Source organism: Electrophorus electricus, chromosome 15 (assembly GCF_041902795.1).
Source record: "Electrophorus electricus isolate QZ-2024a chromosome 15, ASM4190279v1, whole genome shotgun sequence".
NCBI lineage: Eukaryota > Metazoa > Chordata > Actinopteri > Gymnotiformes > Gymnotidae > Electrophorus > Electrophorus electricus.
Window position 1 is genome coordinate 1,345,477 of NC_137511.1, and position 19,345 is coordinate 1,364,821.

Below are 19,345 nucleotides of genomic sequence, written 5' to 3' on the forward strand. Positions count from 1 at the left end.
GTGCTCGGTGGAGTGTGGTGGGGGAGGAAGGGGAGCTCTCGGGTAGTGGGAGCTCAGCCGTGCGGGCGGTGGGAAAAAGTCCTTCCAGATGCGTCTCCTCAATTCTCTGTCCTCTCATTCCGCCATCGCACCCACCCTGCTCTATTGTTTCCAGAATTCTTCACCGTCTGTAGCGTGTTTGTGTGTGTGTGTGTGTGTGTGTGTGTGTGTGTGTGTTTAAGTGTGTGTTTCAGAGCTCTCTGGCACAGAGGAGGCTGGGAGGGGGATAAGACATGTGAAGAGAGTGGACGTTTGGCTTGGGGCGGGGTTTTTTTCCATCTCTGCTTGGCTGTCTTCCTGAAATTGACTGCTGACCTACTTTTCTTGCAGCCCGCTGTGTTTGTGAGCAAGGGGAGGCCGAAGGGCATGGCAGGGCGGGGCCGGGGGCAGGGCCTACCTGTTTTGGACAGGACACCGTTGCCTTTGGCCACTCCAACATAAACAAGTACGCTGACGATGTCGGACACCTCCATGTGCAGGTTGGCGGTGCCGAAGTCCTGCTCCTGAGACGCTGCCACACCTGCAGCGCAGAGCGCATGCACACTTAGCCAGTCTCCACGCCGCAGGACGGACATTTGTGTAGGGGTGTGTGTGCGTGTGTGTGTGTGAGAGAGAGAGCGCGTGTGTGTATGTTGGGAGGTGTGGTACCGTAAGCACAGCAGAGGCGTGGTCCGAGGTCTGGCCGCACGAAGAAGGAGGGGAGATGGGAGGCTAAGTTGAGATTCCCCTCAGGGTCTGAATACTCAGGGAGAGGGAGGTTCTTCATCAGGTCGTCATACCTACACACACACACACACACACACACACACACACACACACACACACACACACACACACACACACACACACACACAAAGTAAGCGAGTAACCCATCATTAAAACTGCCTCCTTCCGCATCCAAATCAAGGAAAATAATTTTTTATCATAATAACTGAGAACTTAAATCCCCTTCACCTAGACGGCATAAGAGCCATGAACTCCTCTCCTGAGGGCCAGTCCTTCAGCCTGTAGACGACAGCCTCGCCGTCCTTAGATCTGGGCCGCTCTGTAACAGAGCAGAGAGAGAGAGAAAGATGTGGACAGGGAGAGAGGGGTAGAGAGAGAGAGAGAGAAGGAGAGGGGGAGAGCGAGAGATAGAGAGTGAGCATGAGCAGTCACGACTAACATCAGCCTAACCTGCCCCCACATCCCCGCCTCAGAAGCAGCTTCACGGTCACTCACTCGTCAGGTCCTCGAAGCCATCCCAGAATTCTTTGATGCCCGAGTTGGACACGACTCCGTCGCGGCAGTTCATCAGGTCCCCCTGGTGGTCGGCGAACTCCTGGTTGAAAGCCTCGGCCTTCCACAGGCTGGTGCTGAGCTTCCTGTGAACTCCTGAGACCAGCACGGGCTGCAGAGCGCACCACAGCACACAGGGAGGTTACCAATGGCAGGGGGTCGCAGACACGCTCACATGCCCTAACTACAGCAGAACGGCTGCAGCGTGGTAAAGTTCTGACTGACGGATGATGATGTCGAGTCCGTTCCCTTCATCTCTCCCAACATCCAACACCCCAACCCCCCCCCAGCCTCTACCGTGTTTTACACTTTATACAAAAAGCTTCTGTCTTTAGACGGAGGTTCAGTCCCACGGACAGGAACACGTCTCCTAGCCCAGGCGGCGTTCCCAGCGGACAGCCGTGTTCTTTCCGCAGAGCCATAAAAGCACGGCGATAAAAAAAAGTCATTTGGAGCCAGAGAGCCGGAGGTGTTTATGAATCCCGGGGTGAGACTGGGCGGGCAGCGAGAGAACGAACTCTGATGAGTCACTCCTCTCTGCAGCAGGCGAGGATGGAAGGAGGGGAGACGAGGACGGACCCTACACCAATGCCTACACCTACTCGCTGATATCTCTGACGCTAAAGTCATGAACCTGACAGAAGAGTGCAAATGGACCGGGAGCAGGGCCAACTGTGCTGTGATTGGTTGGCAGACATGTCACTCACCTGCCCCTGTTTCCAGCACTCCCGGAAGAGCTTCCAGTTGTTGGCATTGCGGTGGTCTTTGAGCCACAGCAGCCTGCAGCCGTATAGCCAGCAGTGGGGGATGTCAGCGTGCGTCGTGGGCGGGGCCTCCTCGCCAGAGGCGGGCGTCTTCCTCCTTTCGGGCCGCACATCCTCTTGTGGCTCCGCCTTCACGGGCAGCTTGGGTCCGCGACTTGCTGGGATCTTATTCTCCACCACGGAAGCGATGATGTCATCAAGAATGTTGGGCACAGAGCGGCCGCTCTTCCCCGTCTTGGGGGGGGATCAGAACGCGTGGTGACCGTGTGTGTGTGTGCGTGTGTGTGCGCGTGTGTGTGTGTGTGCGTGTGCGCGTGTGTACCTGCGAGGCAGTGGAGTAGACCGGGGCGAAGGCGATGCCAGCATCCGTGGAGCCCAGCCGCAGTTTTCCCGCCGTGGTGGTAAGTAGGTCCCTCAGTGTGGAGCCCTGCTCACCGCCGCCCACCACCAGCGACGAGGCCTTGCAGTTCAGCGCCTCCAGTGCCTCACACGCCTCCTTCTCCTCCCGGACCTTCACCGCACACGACTCCTTGTTCTCTGCAGGAGGAGGCGCAAAAGCACACGCATTGTCTGTTGCCTGTCACCATGGCAATGGGGAAAGCACACACGTCTTGTCATTTGGTGAAAATCTGAAAAAGGAGCAGCTAAGGGGAGAAGAGGCACTTTGGGGATGTGTGGAGGAGGTGCTTTGTGGGGTCAGGGGTCAGGGGGCGGGGCTAAGCCCACAGCAGCATTTGTGATTGCGGATGAGGCTGCACAGAACATGTGGTTAGCACAGCAGCATGGATACCATCAGGGTTGTGGAGCACTGTGTAGGTCTGCACACTATCCACACACACACATGCAGAAATAATAAGATGGCTGTCGTAATTCAAAGTGGGTCTGGCAGAGTTCGGTTATTGTCAAGTTTGACTGCTCTCAGACTCTATCAGGTCTCACACACACACACACACACACACACACACACACACACACAGACACACACACAGACACACACACACACACACACACACACACACACACACACACACACACACACACAGAGACTCATACTGTTAGCCGTACACACACACACACCCACACATTCGCGCATTTATTCACACTTAATCATACACACCCATACATTTAATCACTCACACATCAACATACACACACTCACACTCTTAATGTCACACATTAACTCATTCTCCTCACTCTCATTCATTAATTCAGTCTCTCTCTCTCTCTCTTCGTTCATACCTTTCTTCTCCTCACGGGACTTCTGCTCAGCCAGGTCAGCCAGGAAGTGCAGTGGCGACTGGGACTCGGCAGGCGGGGGCTTGCTGTCAGTGCTGGAGTCACTGGTGGGGCTGGTGGCGCCGTTGGCCTCCACCTTGTGTCCGGCCATGTGCTGGCCGCCTTCGGCCTTGCAGAGGGACAGCTTGTTACTGTGGTTCAGCACGTTCTGCAGGACCTGCGGGAGGCAGCACGCCGAGTGTGAAGCCTGGTGTGTGTGTGTGTGTGTGTGTGTGAGTGTGTGCGAGCGTGTGTGCGTGCATGCAAACCTGCGAGACACCGTTGGTGGACGGCAGCTTGCCGTGCAGGGCGTTCTGCTTGGCGCCGCAGGTGCAGTGCGCGCGGATGCCGTACTTCTCCCGCAGCACGTGCATGGAGTTGACCAGGTCTGTCAACACTGTAACACCACACAGAACACACCAAGATCACAGATCCTCTCTGAGGCACTCCTGAAAGGCGGTGGGGGAGGGGAGACTCAGAGACTACGGGAGGCATGTGCTTGCATGTCTCAGCCAGCTACGCACGGCATGGCCCTGGCATGCTGCCAACGCAGCCCAACACCCCACAAAGCTGCTTTTGTTCTAGGTGCCCACACCGAGCAAGGGCTTGTTTCTCTATGGCATTTGACTCTGGAAAAAAGAGGAAGAGTGGGCGTGTGTGTGTGTGTGTGTGTGTGTGTGTGTGTGTGTGTGTCTAGGAGCAAAGAGCAGCCAACGCCCAGTGTGAGAGTGCAGCCAGCCAGAATGTTGAGTTGTCATGTTGTTTTTTTTTAAACTTTTCTCTCCCTTCCTTCCTTCCTTCCTCTCTCTCTCTCTCTCTCTCTCCCTCCCTCCCTCCCTCCCTCCCTCCCTCCCTCCACTGAGGCCTGTGTCAGAGCGGCTGCGCCGTACCTGTTCCTGGGATGATCTGAGTGGGCATCAGGTGTTTGTGGTCGTGTGGCTGTCCCTTCACACACTTCAGCCAGGTGTACAGCTCTTTGTCTGTGGAGCAAAAAACACAAACACTGCTTACAGGGGGGGGGGGGGGGTCGCACTGTGTCGCACTGTGTGCGACTCTCAGAGGGGGAGGGAGCGTGACTTAGCAGGACAGATGGTAGGACGTATCCATGCACCACCGCAAAGCTTTAGGACAGAGTCTGGAATGTTTACCGGGAATGAAAATGCAGGTTAGAGAGAATTCTGAAGGGAGGGCGTGTGTGTGTGTGTGTGTGTGTGTGTGTGTGTGCGCGTGCTGGCTTCCACCCTGGGGTCAGTGTTGTTGGCATTCCAGTCTCCCCAGCACAGCCCTCCTGTCTCCCAGTGTCAGGCCAGTGCCAGGTGGGGTGAGCGGTGGGTAGGGGAGTTTTAACAGCCACTGACCTTTGGAGCTCTTCCTCTCCTTGGCCCTGTAGCAGTCCAGGCACACCACGAAGCCGCACTTCTGGCAGACCCAGTGGATGTTGAAGAGCGTGGCCTCACAGGCGTCGCAGCTCTCCCGCACGCCACGCACCGCACGCTTCCACGCCACCTTGGCTGAGGGGAGGGCACACGGGGCACAGGTGAGACGCGCGCTCAGGACACACAGGTCTCGCTTGCGGAGCATCTGGGACGCGTCCCGCTGCTCTAAAGCTCGGTTCCTGTACCGTCTTTCTTGATCCACGTGGCGGCGGTGGTCTCGCTCATCACCAGCTGACAGAACTTGTCTCCGATGTGACCCAGGATGTACTTGGACGTCTCGACATCTAGGTCGCTCTCCTCCTGTGCCTCTGGCACCCAGAGGCTCAGTGCCTCCTCGTCGTGCTGGTCGGGGGAGGAGAAGCCGTCGATACGGATCACACCATTCTTACTGTAGGAAAGGCTGGGGAGAGACAGAAGGAGGTAGGGAGAAAGAGACAGAGAGAGCGAGCACCATCAGAAGCAGTCATCAGCCCTAACCCTAACCCTCATCTACACAGGCCTTAATGACCCACTATATCAGGTTATGCGATCTGGAGTGATGTCAGAACGGCTGGGGTCCTGTCGGCTACCGTGTGTGTGTGTGTGTGTGTGTGTGTGTGTGTGTGTGTGTGTGTGCACTGTTAAAAAGGAAAAAAAACCCACTTTGTCTGATGGGCGTCCCCTCTGCCTAAACACCTACTAGAGGGGTAAGAACTGTTACCGCAGCATTACACACGCCTGCAGGACATTACATACCCATAGCACTCAAATAATTGGACCTGCGGGAGTTGTCTGTCTCTTGTCTGTCTCTTGTAATCAGTTTAACATATGAGAGACCAGGAGATGGCTTGCCAGTCGTATCGGTGAACGCCTTCGGACCACCAGAATTAAGGATTTGTAGTTTCCACTAACACAAGGCATCTCATTACGTTAATGACATCTGTTTGCATGCCAGCTGTTGCTATGGCAGCAGTGAAGTTAGGAAACTGAAGGAAAACCTACTGACCAACACAACCTTACAACCCTGCGGAAGAACAGTTTTGAACACAGTCTGGTTTCTCATGCCAGATGCTCGCAGGGCTGATGAAGGTCCCGTCAGTGAAACACCCTGTCCTTCACTGCGTCCCGCCTGTCCCGTCACAGGCAGGTCAGTGTGTGGTCAGGGGAGGGGAAGGACTCACCGGCGGAAGTAGTAGAAGCGGCAGAAGACAGGGGAGTGGGTGGGTTCCTCGCCCTTCCGGGAGCGCGCCGAGCGGCACTCGCGACACTTCTGCAGGTTGGGGCCGATCTCGGAGCATGAGTCGTCCTGGAGGAAGGACTCGCCCGTCTGCTTCAGCTTCTTCACCTTCCTCCAGTCCTTCAGCACGGAGCGAGGGATGCCGTCTGGACACACGCACACACACGCACACAATCACAGCACATATGCACACATACAGAAACATAAACAATCACAGATCACACACATACACAATATGCACGCACACACACACAAACACACACACACACACACTCACTCACTCAATCACAGATCATACACGCAAACACACACAATCACAGCACATGCACACAAAAACTGTTCAGAGAAACCTGCCAATGTGGATCTCTCTTCCTTTATGTACATATGTAAAAACGTATTTAAAAAACTTTTAAGACAAAGAGTTAGGGGTTCATGACCCAAAGCAGGGGGATCTTACAGAAAACACATGTTCACGCTCACGCACAGCCGAGCTTCAACGATCGTTACCAAAACCATTATAGCACTGCCAGTTCTCAAATACTATGTCTCACGAGATAACACGAGTCGTATTTGAGCATCATCCTCGAGCTCCCCATAACTCCCAGTCATTATCCAGCTGAGATGACCACAGAGCAAAACGACCTTAACCTGACCTCACGGAAAAGGCTGAACTGATCTCACACTCATTTTTGCAATTAGCCTGGAATGAATCTCACAAAACTAAACATCTGCGCTGTGTTTCTGGAAGTGTGTCCCGTTAAACGCCTGCTCCTCGATGCCACCAAGTTTCACGGGAGTTTCTCGGCTACGAGGGCGTGTTACGGCAGATGTCCAACACTGAACGCCGCGTGAAAACATGTCCAGACGAGACACTGGTCAGATGGCAACTAGTCTGCTCGGTATTGTGACTATGCTGATGAGATCTGACAACGTGGGGTGCACATGTGCATCAGAAGACATATTCAGTTACAGGGACCCTCTTCTGTGTGTAGCAGTAACCCGAGAGGCCTACGTCTGCTTGGGTTCGAGGAGCTCTTAACATGCCCTGCCGAGTTGCATTTCACATAAAAGTCAAACATTCCAAAAGCAGCTTTGAAACTTGCACAGCTGCAGTCCAGATGTGCGCGTAACTCCCCCCCCCACCCTCCTCCACGCTACTGCCCTCGTCACACGCCCCACCTCCATCTATTTGCCCTGCAATAGCTTTCTCTTTAAGAACCAATAACCCAGACATTTGGCATCTCATATCCAGGGTGTCAGAGACGTGAAAACCTTCCTGCAGCGCACGGCGGTGTCGTTACAGCGGGCCACCAGATCAGGTCTGACGCTTTATAAAACCGCATGGGCTGTAAAAATCACCCCTGCGCTGGAGGCGGGTAGGGGAAGGGGAAGTACGCCCGAGTGCCTTACTGCTGCTGGCCAGCTTGAGCTTGGTCTTCTCCTTGGCGCTCCTGAAGATGCCGTTGGGCTTCACGTCATCGTCCTCCTTGTCGTTGTCGCTCCTCCGCTTCTGCAGGTCGTTCTGTTTCTTCTTGTAGGTGGGTTTGGGCTGGCGTTTGGTCCGCAGCTCCTGCTTGCTGTCGCTGGCGTCCGAGTCGTCCCCGCTGTCAGACGCGGACTCGTACGCGCGCTTGGGTGCGCCCCGCCGTGGCTTCCTGTCCTCCGCCGCCTTGTCCTCGGGACCCTTGCCATCCTTGGCCACGTCCCCGTCGCCCGAGGTGGACGCCACCAGGGTGACGGTGCAGGGCTTAATGATGTCAGAGACGGTGCTGGGTGCCCTCTCCGCCTTGTTGGTGTTGCGGTCCTCCTCGGAGTGCCGTGTGAGCCACGCCTTCTTCAGCTTGTGGTAGTTTTGCTGGCTCAGCTGTGCCGGCGGCTGGCCGTTGGGCAGGGGGCACGCCTTGCCAGGGGCCACGCCCACAGCTGGGTCCTGGGCGATGGTGGTGGGCGAGCCTTGAGAGGACCGCCCACTGCCCTCGCCCTCAGAAGCGCTACCTGAGCCGCGGGAGTGGGCGGCGGCCAGGGCCGCCTTGTGCTTCTTCGGGTAGACGAAATTCCCAGAGTAGGCCAGCGTGGATGGGGCCGAGGCGGGCTGAGGAGGAAGGGCAGCAGGAGAGGCGGTCCTGGAGTTGCCCTCCTGCGGCTCAGGCCCAGTGGGAGTGCTTTTGGAGGTGGGGCCTTCCAGTCTGCCGGCGCTCGGTGCGGCCTGGGCGGAGTAGAGCAGCTCGGCCCGGCCCGGCACGCCGAAGGCGGGCGCCGCCGAGGCAGAGGTGGTCACGTCAACCCTGCTGCTGCACACAGAGTTGACGACAGCTACCATGGATCCGGGAAAGCCGCCCTGTGCCACGTGGATGAAGTTCTTGTATTGTGAGAACGTGTCCTCCAGGTTTGTGTTCGGCTGGATGACCCTGCCGGGCTCCTTGGCCTCTGGCAGCTTGACGCAGTCCGGTTGGCTCTTGCCCGTGGCCTGCCTGCTCCCCAAAACATCCCTTGCTGCAGGCTTGGGCCCCGGTGAGCCGTCATACTTGATGCAGGTGGGCGGGCGTACAATAACAGATGCCACCGCCGCCTGCGGCTTCCCTCGACTCTTGTCCGAGGGCCAGCGGGCGTGCGGGTCGGCGCCGGGTCTCCACGGCTCGCTGGGACCCAGCTCGGACCCGCTCTTCACCTCCCTGAGCTCTGGCATCAACGTGGGCGGTTTTTGCTGCTCTGACACCTTCCCCGCCGCACTGACGGGCTGGATAGGCGTGAGTGTGGGCGGGGACAAACGCCCGTAGCCCGCTTCCTTGCGGTCCACAGTGTTCTGCGTGGGCGGGTGAAAGACGGGCGCCCGGTGCAGGGCGGGCATGCTCCTGAGTTGGCTGGAGGGCGAGACGGCGGGGCTGCGGCGCTCACCGGCCACCGCCACCGCTCCCGCTGAGGTACTGAGGGAGTGCAGCGCCACCTGCTGGCTGAGCTGCTCGCTGATCTTCCCAGCCAGACCCTCGCCGTCCGGCTGGTGCTTGATGAGAGGGGGAGGTTTAGACAAGGACTTGGCGCCAACTCCGGACCCTCCGTAGGCACCCGACGGCAGGGGGCTGGCGGCGGGCGCCTTGTCGAACACAGAGTTGAGCTCTTTGGAGGGGTAGAGGCGGGGGGGCTCGTTCACCACGCTGTTGGACAGGGTGGTGAAGTAATTGCTCTGGGGCAGCGGCTGGCTTGGCGGGGGTTTGAACTTGTACAGCTCGGCGGGAGAGAGCTCGGGATCTTTCTTGGGCGCTCCTCCGACAGGGAGGCCCGGGAGGGCGGGCCCGCGGGTGTAGGGCTCGCGCTCACGCTCCGGCTCGCCCTGCCGGATCTGGGCTGTGAAACGGGCCACCTCGATGCTCTCCTGAAGGATACGCCGGTTCTCCTCCTTGTACTTGCTGGCGAGGTCAGGCCCAGCGGTGCCATGGGGCGTCTCCATGTAGACACGCTGCACCTCTTTGCTGGTGGGCGTCCGGCTGCGGTCTGGCTCCTGCTTCAGGTGGCCGGACACCAGGCCGCGCACGGGGTCCACAAAGACCTTCCCCTCCAGCTCCCTGACAACACACAGGGCAGAGAGGGAGGACATGACGCTGAGACACAGATACACGGCAAACCACACACATGGAACATGCAAGTCCAGGAACACGGTGTGCCTGCTAGTTTTGAACACGCACACTCAGGCCAACTAAATAAAAAGAGTGAAACCTGCTTCAACTAACAAGGAGCTGGGGCCTCAGTCACAGGGGCAGCAGAGGAAGGAAGAAGAGGCAGAATGGGGGGGTGTCGGGGTCAGGGCCAAGCCAAGCTCTTGCCCCTGGGGGTGGTAACTGTACTGACTGCCATAACAGAACGGGTTGGGTGTGAGCACGGGTGCTGGACGAAAGCACATTTGTTCCAATTCGGTTCACAAGGTAACAGCCAGTGCTGCGCGCGCGCGCGCGTGTGTGTGTGTGTGTGTGTGTGTGTGTGTGTGTGTGTGTACTCACTCTTTGTGGAGCTCTGTGGAGGTTTTGGGGAGTGGTGGGCTGGAGTGTGAGGTGAGTTTGAGGGGCCGGTGTGGCTCCGTGCTGGCTGGCCTTCCCGGGACATGGCTCAGGATTCCCAGGCTCTCTCCCGAACTGACAGGGGTGGGCTGACGGAGCCAGGGGCTGGGGGTGTTCTGGAAAACACACACACACACACACACACACACACACACACACACACACACACACACACACACACACACTTATCTATCTTTCTCCTCACTGGCTCTTCTCTTTCCACCTCCCTCTCCCAGTGTGTGTCACACACACACACACACACACACACACACACGACAGCAAGGCCAAAGCAGCCTCTGGTCATTCACGATGGCACACAAGCACACACATGCAGACACACACAAACACACACACACACACACTCACAGGCATACACACGCACAAGCACACTCATGTATACACATGCGCACACGCACACATGCACCTCACATCGAGTGGTCAGCATTTACATACGAACTTTGGTCAACAAGAAGGGCTGGGGTACCACGTGTAGTTACGCACTGTGAGTTCACCCAGCACACACACAGTGCCGTCTCACACACTCACAAGGTCGGTCTCCTTCACGTCCTTCATTAGCGTTTGGCATTACTTTTGCACTCTTTTTTTTGTGTGTGTAATTAGTTCTTACCCTCCGCAGGCCGGCATCGGAGTTGACGGCGTTGTCTGGGTGTACCCACTTCGAGGCGGGCAGGCCAAGGCCTGGCGGGTAGGAGTGGGTGCCGTTGGGGTACTGCCAGATGATGGGGTAGAGACCCAGCTGGTTGTAGGGGCCTCCGCCGTGCGCCTGGGCCAGCAGTGCAGGGGCCGGCGGCGGCTGGAGGAACTGCTGCTGGTGGGGGTGGTGGTGGGCCAGCGTCAGGTGCCCCAGGCCGCCAGAGTCCAGGCGAGGATGGCCCCCGAGCAGGGAGGTGGGGGGCATGGTGGGCAAAACGGTGGAGAGCAGGGGGTGGTGCACGGAGGGGTGGGTGTGCGCGCTGAGGGAGGAGGTGGGCAACAGGTGGGAGGGGTGGTGAGAGCTGGGCGTCAGGCAGGTGGCGTGGGAGGATCCGTGGAGCGGGTGGAGGTGAGGCGGCAGGTATGTCACATGGTTGCTCTCAGCCTCGGGCCGCACCAGCGCCGGGTCACGGTACACGGTGAAGTGCTCGCCCTTGTCGACGAGGAGCGGGTTCTTGGTGGCCTCGGGTGGCCCGCGGGCCAGCACGGGCTTGAAGCTGGAGCGGGGCACGCCATCAGCCTCCGGTCTGGTCGCCGTGCGCCCTGCTGCCACAGGAGGGAGGCTGTCGCCGTGGCGACCTTTGTGCTTGAACACCTCGGGTGACGTGTTGGGCCGGGGCTTCAGGGCCTCCAGCATGCTGTGCGTCTTGGACCTCATGGCATCGGGGGATGGGTTGCGCTTGGGCCTCAGCACATCGGGGGAGGGGTTGGACTTGGACTTGGCCACGTCGGGTGACGAGCTGAGCTTGAGCGGCCGGCGCACATCTTCGGCGAGTGAGGCGTTCTTGATGCATGGCATGATGCCGGCATACTGCTGCTGCACCTTCTCCCGCTCCGCCACGGCCGCAGACTCACTCACTGACGCCACCGGCCGGATCACCTCCGAGTGGGCGAACTCCAGGCCACGGCCCAGCTGCTGTAGCTCCACCTCCACCCTCCTGCCCTCGCCGGCCGCCGTGTTTAGCACCGAGCGTCTGCCTTCGGCGACGTAGGCCTCGCATGCTGCGGGGCCCAGCAGGGCGGCTGCGGCCCCCGAGCTCTCCCGGGAGGCGGGCTGGGAGCTGCCGTCCTCCGTGATGTCGATCACACACTTGGGTGTGTGTGTCCGGGGTGCCCCGGTGCTGTAGGGGTCCTTGGGCAGGGGTTTCACAGTGCTTTTCATTTCAACTATGCAGCCCTGGACCTCTGCGGGACCTGAGGTCTGGGGTTGTGTGCAGGGCCCAGCGGGGAGCAACGGGGACACCTGAGGTGACCTCCTCTCACCTGGTGACCTCCTCTCGCCCGACAAGTCATTCAGATGCTCGTTCTCGCTCACGGGCGCCCCCTCCTGGCAGCTGCCGAGCATGACGGGAGACTCCTCCCAGGGAGACAGCCTGCTGATGGTGGCCAGCTCCCCCAGGGCCTTGCAGCCCTGCAGCTTCTCTTCGTCGTCGTCGTCCTCCTCCTCCTCGTCTTTTAACGTGCCTCTACCTTTCAGCTCATTCTCCGAGCTGGGCTCCGACAAGGAGTCCAGCTGGTGCTTGTTGGAGTTTTCCGAGTCGCTGCTCTCCGAGAGGTCGGACGCCTCCGTCTTCAGACGCTTCATTCCGCTCTTCTTCTCTTCTTCCTCGGGTTTCCTCCTCTTGCTCACCAGCTGTTTGGTTTTGCTTCTGGAAATTTCTGCATCACAAGAGAGAAACCTGTAAGACGATCCGGCAGACACCCAGACAAAGCAGCTTTAAAAAAAAAACAAAAAAAAAAACATAAATAAATAATCATTCTGTGGAAATGCCCAGGATGGGCGCGTCCGCTGTGGTGATGTCATAATGTCTGCGAGCAGCTTCGCTGTGGTCCAGTGGATCTAACCAGTGGATGATGTCACACCACTTAGATGCCGACTGAATCTTAAGTGCTGCATTAGTGGTGGACGGTCTCCTCTCTACATTTAAGCATTCTTAAAAGGTCCCTGGGCCAGCGGCAGCCGCACACACACCCGAACTCTCGAGCTCTTTCGGTGGAGATGCACCGCACGCCCCCTTCAACAACCAGGTGCCGTCACCAAACCAAACGTAAACGCACACAAACGCTTAGCCAGTTGTGTCTGTCATCTCGGACACAAGACACTGAACTGGCTGGCCCAACAAAGCATTCAGCCAATCAAATGAATGTCACTTCAAGGGAAAACCAATAATTCAGGCTTCAGTTCCACGGAACTGGACGGACGGTTTGGTCTTCGGCATGCGAGTGTAAACCGAGGAGGTGTGACGCGAGTAAAAGGAAAGGTGCCACTTTTACGAAGGAGAGCGAGACACTATGATCACAGATGGCTTAACAGGAACACATGACCTGAGCGCGGTGCGCAGACACATGGAGGAACAAGCCTGTGCTTTGTGTGTCATTCTCCTTCATCTACACAGTACTAAATCAACATCCAGTTGTGTAATCCTACAATTTCCAGAGTTTTCCTTTCATTTCATTTAATCGGAATTCACAAAGAAACAATTCTGCACTGGATCATCTCTGGTTCCAGTGGGAACATGGCACTGGTAGACAGCGGCTACCTCCCTGCCCACCTCCAGCATCCAGCTTCTCCTCGTCCGGTACGCTGCTGTCCGAGCCCTTCCTGCGTGATGGCCGGGACCCGCGCTGTAGCCCCGGAGACGACTGCAGCTGCTGCTGGTGCTGAGCATGCTGGGATTGCTGCTGCTGAGCATGCTGGGATTGCTGCTGCTGAGCCTGGGCAGAGGCCTGCTTGGGGGTGGAGCCAGACGAGTTCATCACTGGTCTGGGGCTGTTGGCCTGGGCGCGTGTGTAATGACCCTGCAACAGCACGCACACACATTCATGCACACAAAGAGGACAAAGATGGGAAGGGGGATCAGCAGGTGAGGCCGGACTCCTAGAACAGGACTCCAGTTGGCATGAGAATGCGATAGTGTGTGTGTTTGTCCGGCACTGGGATCAACATCCACCACAAACACTACCACCACTAAAACCAGTACGTCACGAGAATATAAGGAAATTAAGGAAGCTCCGTCCACTTCCTCATCCGCCGACAGCTGGACTAGCCTTAAAAAGGAGAGTTCCTATGGCTCTTCTCTGCTCCATCAAATTAGCCTTCTGAGGCGGCAAAGCGGTTGCCCGCAGTTACGGCACGACTCCAGCTAACAGTGCGCGAGGGATATGCAGGGTCTAGAGCTACTGAGAGGGGGCGCGGCCCCGTACCTGAGTGACTCCTGTGTTTCCACTTGGTCTCCCTCCTGTGGTCTGCTTGCATATCCCCAATTAATGTTTAAAAAAACAAAAAAAACAAAAACAAATAGAGAAGAAAACAAAACAGAAAACAAACAAAAACAAGGTGGAACAGAGAAGTCTTGTTAATAATAAAGGGAACAGTGATATGTTTGTTCTACAAGGATCTAGGATTTATTTTTGAAATAATATTAATAAGGAAAAAAAAAACAAGACTTGTAAGCACATAGGAACTTTACTTTAAACGCTAGCTACAGACAGACAACAGAGCAGCATACAACACAGGGCACACACAGGAACAGGCATGCACACAGCAGCGTGTACCCTCACACGCACCCACGCACACACACACACACGCACGCACACACACATAACACTGGCAACACCGAAATTACCATTGGGTTGCAAAGTAGTGTGTTGAGTGTGTCTATCACGAAACAGCACAGCACAGCAGAGCACAGCCAGGCAGTGTGTGTGTGTGTGTGTGTGTGCGTGTGCGAGGGCGTGTGTGTGAGCCGTTAGCAGCGTCTGCGGTACTCACGTGGGCAGTGTTGCTGTTCTGGCTAGAGCGAGATCTTCTCCTGGACGTGATGCCAATATTCTCTCCTTTCAGCAAAGAATGGACCACATCGTCCAGAAAGGTCATTTGTACCATAGACGGGTCGACGTTCTGCGGCTCTAGTACCTGCGGGAGGGACCGGGGAGCCGGGGGGAGGGGGGGTTGGGGTGTCAGGCGGCGGTACAGAGTCGGCATGGATATGGAACGCCAGTAGCGAGCCGGCCGTTACCTGGTCATTCATTACGACCATAGTGCGACTGAACAGGTCGTGGTGGGTGATGATGCCTGTGAACCACTGCGTGGCCGAGTCCTGCCTGTAAACCCGAACACGGTACCCATTTAACGAATAGGGACCTGCAGACAGATGAGCACAAGCCCACGTTAGCGGCCCGGAGATCCCAGAGAGGCTGTATCACTCTACAACATCACGACATTCCTCCTCCTACGCAGGACAAACATTTCATCAGCACAATCACATCGACAGAGTTTGAAAGCGTCTGTGATTTAGTAAAACGCCCATGGCCCAGTCAGCCCGGTCCACGAGGACCGTGGTGTTGTTCCATCCTTTTTCCCCAGCGTGCCTAAGCTGAGCTGACCCAGCCAAGCAGGGGAGATGGAGACGTGGGTTAGCACGGTCGCTGCTTTTTCAGGAGGGGGCGGTGAAGATGACAGTGGTGCGACTGTGGGAGCCCAGCTCCGTTCTGAAGGTGAAGGCGGCGTCCACCCTACACCAATATAGCGCACACGCAGAGAACACGCGTACACCACACGCATACGCATACACCAGAGGCACACAGCTCAAAAACTGAACAAAACCACATTTTGCATTCTCTCTCTCTCTCTCTCGCTCACTCTCTCGCTCACTCTCTCGCTCACTCTCTCATATTTTCCTCTGCTCCACCAAAACCTTTGGCTTAGAGACACTTTCCGTTCCTCCATACTCTGCCAGCTCGACAATTACATCCAACCATGGCCTGGAATGCTGTTGTGGACCTTGTAAACCGGAGACTTTGCCAAGAGCCACTGGAATGCACCGGGGCCAGGTACAGCTAAGCACAACTCTCACGCTCCCTGCCCACATCACACTGGGGAAAAGTGAAGGAACTTCCACAGAGAATTCCCAGCTCAGTGGAGGCAACACGCACGGCAAGCTGCGATGGCTGGAGTGTGTGTCGTCGGGGAGTCTTACCTTGCATAAAAATCTCTTGCACTTTCTGGTCCTTCACCCAGCCTTTGACTTCTTCATGAAGGTGTGGGTTGTCCCTGAGAACAGGACTCAAGCTGTCCACTTCATCCTGAAAAACACAGGGGACACACAGGCGGGCATGTTAGTGACCAGGGAATGCACGTGAGCGCGTCGTGTTAGAAAACATCAGTCCCGTGTTGGGACTGGGTTGGTTTTATTCTGAGTTAAGACCTGCATAACTCAGGGCGTAACTTTAGACTCGATTCGGGCTCAGGTCCGCAGGACTAGCCCGTACTTCACTGCTGCTGTCTCCCTACACAGTGTTAAATGCTTCTCTTGTTGGAAACGCACTAGCCTGGCAGATGTCTTTCTCTGTGTTTGATTCAGTGTCTGATTTTATCAGGAGCCCCAACAGAGCCTGCTGTTGGGAACCAGACCATACGGCTCTCCTGCTGGTCTGTTCCGTCTGACCTATGCTGACAACGTCATCCATCATCGGCATCTCTTGGGGGTCTCGGCCCTTAATCCCAGAGCATTAAGGGAGCCACACGTCGACAGGATCACGTCTACCAGCCCACTCTAAACTCCACTGCCTTCCTACTTTACAGTTCCCCACAAAATTCTCCCACAGGACATCCTTGAGATCACTAGCTCACCGCAGACCCCAAGACCAAACACACAACTCTTGTTCTAGCCCTGGTGATGAGACATCCCACCTCAAACTTGCCCTTGGTCAACCCTGACCCTCCAAATCCTTAACATGTTCCCTTCAGGCAATGTGAACACACTTAGGCAATGTTTAAACATTTAATGGCCCATTAACGCGCAGGGCGTTCTTCATCGCTGCCAGAAGTCTTCAGGACATCGTCCTGATCAGTCTAGGATTATAATCAGGTTCTGTGTACTTTTTAAACTTTGGAATCTGCTCAGATGTAAACAAAGTTTCAATAAACAAACACGAGTAACCTGCAGCAACAACGGCAGTGACGGTAGGATGACAAGGACAGCTGAAGCAGAGAGAGAGTATACAGTCAAACACTGAAGCACTGAATCAAACAGCGAGGGCGTAGAAAGCTGCAGCACCCATGTGTAGGCACACGTGTGTGTGTGTGTGTGTGTGTGTGTGTGTGTGTGTGTGTGTGTGTAGGCACACGTGTGTGCGCGGGTGTGTGCGTGTATAGAGTGTGCAGAGGTAATTGGAATTCTCAACTCTAGCACAGAGCTCAGGTGCACTGTGGGTAGCACAGAGGTCTGGTCTGACGGAGAGTCAGTGCATTGCCAATACGCCAGTCGCCAGTCTCTGACACACAGACATAGCCCCAATAGAAGTTTTCACCTAAACCAATGCAGACAGTTAGCCTTACTGTTGTTTCTTAACAAGCTAATTGACCTCACTGGTAAAAATCAATTCAGTGTGTCTGAGCTCTGTGACACACTCACGCTACACAGGAGCCCTGTGGTCAGCCTGGTGGGTGTGTGTGTGTGTGTGTGTGTGTGTGTGTGTGTGTGTGTTGTGTGTGTGTGTGTGGTGAGAGGGAAATCCGCCCACCACTTCCATATATTGTTGTTGGTAATGAGGAATGGGAGGGGCCAGCCTGACAGGAGCAGTCTGTTTACACAAGACAAGAACCATGCTGCCTAGACGGACACACACGGACACACACGCAGCTGTGCTCAGTGTTCTGCTGACTGCTTAGTTCCGTGTGCACATCCTCTATAAGCCCAGAGATCTGGAGCAATGTGCAATAGAAAGTGTACACGTCTGCTTCACTACTAAGTGTACACGTCTGCTTCACTACTAAGTGCTAAGGAGAAAATCGTAAATACAGAACATGAGTGAACGTTAATGGTACATCGTGGCAGGCGGAGCAGTGGTGTGTCATCAAGGTCAGCCGCGGTTACTCACAACCAAACACTTGGTGATGCAAAGTATAAGCCCCAGTGTGGCTCAGCCCGGATGGAATAATGTGTATCACTTCCCTTTCCTTCAAGCACGCACACATGCGCAAACACGCACACACACACACATACTGCCTCTGTTCCTGTTTCTATTTTAGGGCAGGAGGCACAGAGGGAAATACATGATTTATTTAGCAGGCTGCAGATTCCACTGGACACTTTCACACTCTGTCCTACTCTGAACAGGTATTCCACATAGCAGCTGTCAGAAGATGGAATATCTCACACACATGCATGCATGCATGCACACCCACCCACCAACACACCCACCCACCCACCCACCCACACCCACACCCACACACACACACACACACACACACACACACACACACACACACACCCTCCTGTGAAGGGCAGAGCAGACATCCTGTTTTTTTCTCTCTCTTTTCTTTATCCACCCATCCTCTCTGCAGCAGTGGGCCTCCATCCATCACTTTAATGGCAGCATGTTGCGGGATTTTCCACACGGCTCCGGTGTGGAAGACTCTGAGGGGAGGAGGAGGGCGGCGCCGTGTTTTGGGGAACTGGGAAAGCATTTCCAGGTCCCCCACTCTGGCCCAGATAGCCAAGCCTCCTTTCCCATCCCTCCCTGCCCCCCCACCCCCCCACCCCTTCGCCTGTGTGCCATTCCCAGTTCCCCACTGCTCTCCCTGCCGAAACATTGTGGAACACATCTCTGCACTAAGCCCGGAGTCAGAACACTTTGTCCTGTGCTCCTGAATCGATCCTAGCTGCAGTGAAGACTTAAGTGCGGCAGCGTTGTAAACACCCAAACAACCATCCCTGCACGAGAGGAGTTGGGAGACCTCCACGGAGAACATGCACGACGCTCGACCTCCTGGGACCCCGAAGAACGAAAACACTGAAGCACTCACACCCCAAACAACCCCAAAGTCGTTCAGTCTCTTCAATCTCCACAGCAACAACACACAGCAAATGCCAGGACAACGAGCGTGGAACAATCCACACAATGTGTCCTAAAATTGTGCCGTGAGTGAAGTCAGTATCCCATCAGAGGCATGGCTAGAGTGGAGGTGTGGCTAGGAACCCATCGGAGGTGTGGGCACAAAGGTGGTGTGGCCATGAGCCCATTGGAGGTGTGGCCAGGACAATAAAAAGCTCCATACCTGGAATCTACTTCATGTAATTGAAAGGTGTGAGCAGGATTTAAGTGCTGCTGTGTGACAGGGTGTGGCGTGTTCTTCCGTGTTATTCCTGGGTGTCTTGAGCGTGGTTGCTAAGCACTGGCTGTAGAAGTTACGCGATTAAAGTAACAATAAGTTCATTAACAACGAATGAGACCCTGACTGAGTCCTATTACACACACATGCTCCACACGACACAGTGTCCTTGTTCACATTTGTTGGCTAATTCCCTCTCCGTGTGAGTCTGTGTGTGTGCGTGTGTGTGTGTGTGTGTCCTGGGCTCCTGTGATTCACACCTTAAGGCACACGTGAAGGTGAGCAAGGCAGGCGTGGGGGCCCAGCAGCTGTGGGTCTTTGTCCCACCTCCTCACCTCCCCCTCTCTGCTCCTCACCTCCCCCTCTCTCCCTCTGTGTCTGATCAATGTTGCCACCACGTTCTGCTCACGTCCCACTGCCGAGCCGCAGTAAAGCCATGCTCTGAATGGGTTTGGCGT

At 55.9% G+C, this 19,345-nt stretch overlaps 1 protein-coding gene across 6 annotated transcripts in view; it reads right to left on the reverse strand.

Moving 5' to 3' along the window:
- The window catches only part of jmjd1cb (jumonji domain containing 1Cb), an 80,620-nt gene that overhangs the window by 5,064 nt on the left and 56,211 nt on the right, over window positions 1-19,345 (reverse strand). For 2 of the 6 annotated variants that reach the window (XM_027021677.3, XM_081697383.1), the window contains 20 exons: window positions 15,751-15,856; window positions 14,791-14,915; window positions 14,544-14,687; window positions 13,976-14,020; window positions 13,324-13,570; window positions 10,686-12,430; window positions 10,001-10,173; window positions 7,419-9,568; window positions 5,953-6,154; window positions 4,978-5,192; window positions 4,715-4,867; window positions 4,247-4,336; window positions 3,626-3,753; window positions 3,321-3,534; window positions 2,404-2,618; window positions 2,025-2,315; window positions 1,261-1,429; window positions 994-1,084; window positions 688-818; window positions 437-559 (listed from right to left, as the gene is read on the reverse strand). In XM_027021677.3, coding sequence (XP_026877478.2) covers window positions 437-559; window positions 688-818; window positions 994-1,084; window positions 1,261-1,429; window positions 2,025-2,315; window positions 2,404-2,618; window positions 3,321-3,534; window positions 3,626-3,753; window positions 4,247-4,336; window positions 4,715-4,867; window positions 4,978-5,192; window positions 5,953-6,154; window positions 7,419-9,568; window positions 10,001-10,173; window positions 10,686-12,430; window positions 13,324-13,570; window positions 13,976-14,020; window positions 14,544-14,687; window positions 14,791-14,915; window positions 15,751-15,856 — 6,757 coding nt within the window. The remainder of the gene's footprint in view (window positions 1-436; window positions 560-687; window positions 819-993; window positions 1,085-1,260; window positions 1,430-2,024; window positions 2,316-2,403; window positions 2,619-3,320; window positions 3,535-3,625; window positions 3,754-4,246; window positions 4,337-4,714; window positions 4,868-4,977; window positions 5,193-5,952; window positions 6,155-7,418; window positions 9,569-10,000; window positions 10,174-10,685; window positions 12,431-13,323; window positions 13,571-13,975; window positions 14,021-14,543; window positions 14,688-14,790; window positions 14,916-15,750; window positions 15,857-19,345) is intronic. The other 4 variants (XM_035533797.2, XM_081697382.1, XM_081697381.1 and 1 more) reach the window with 4 other exon arrangements.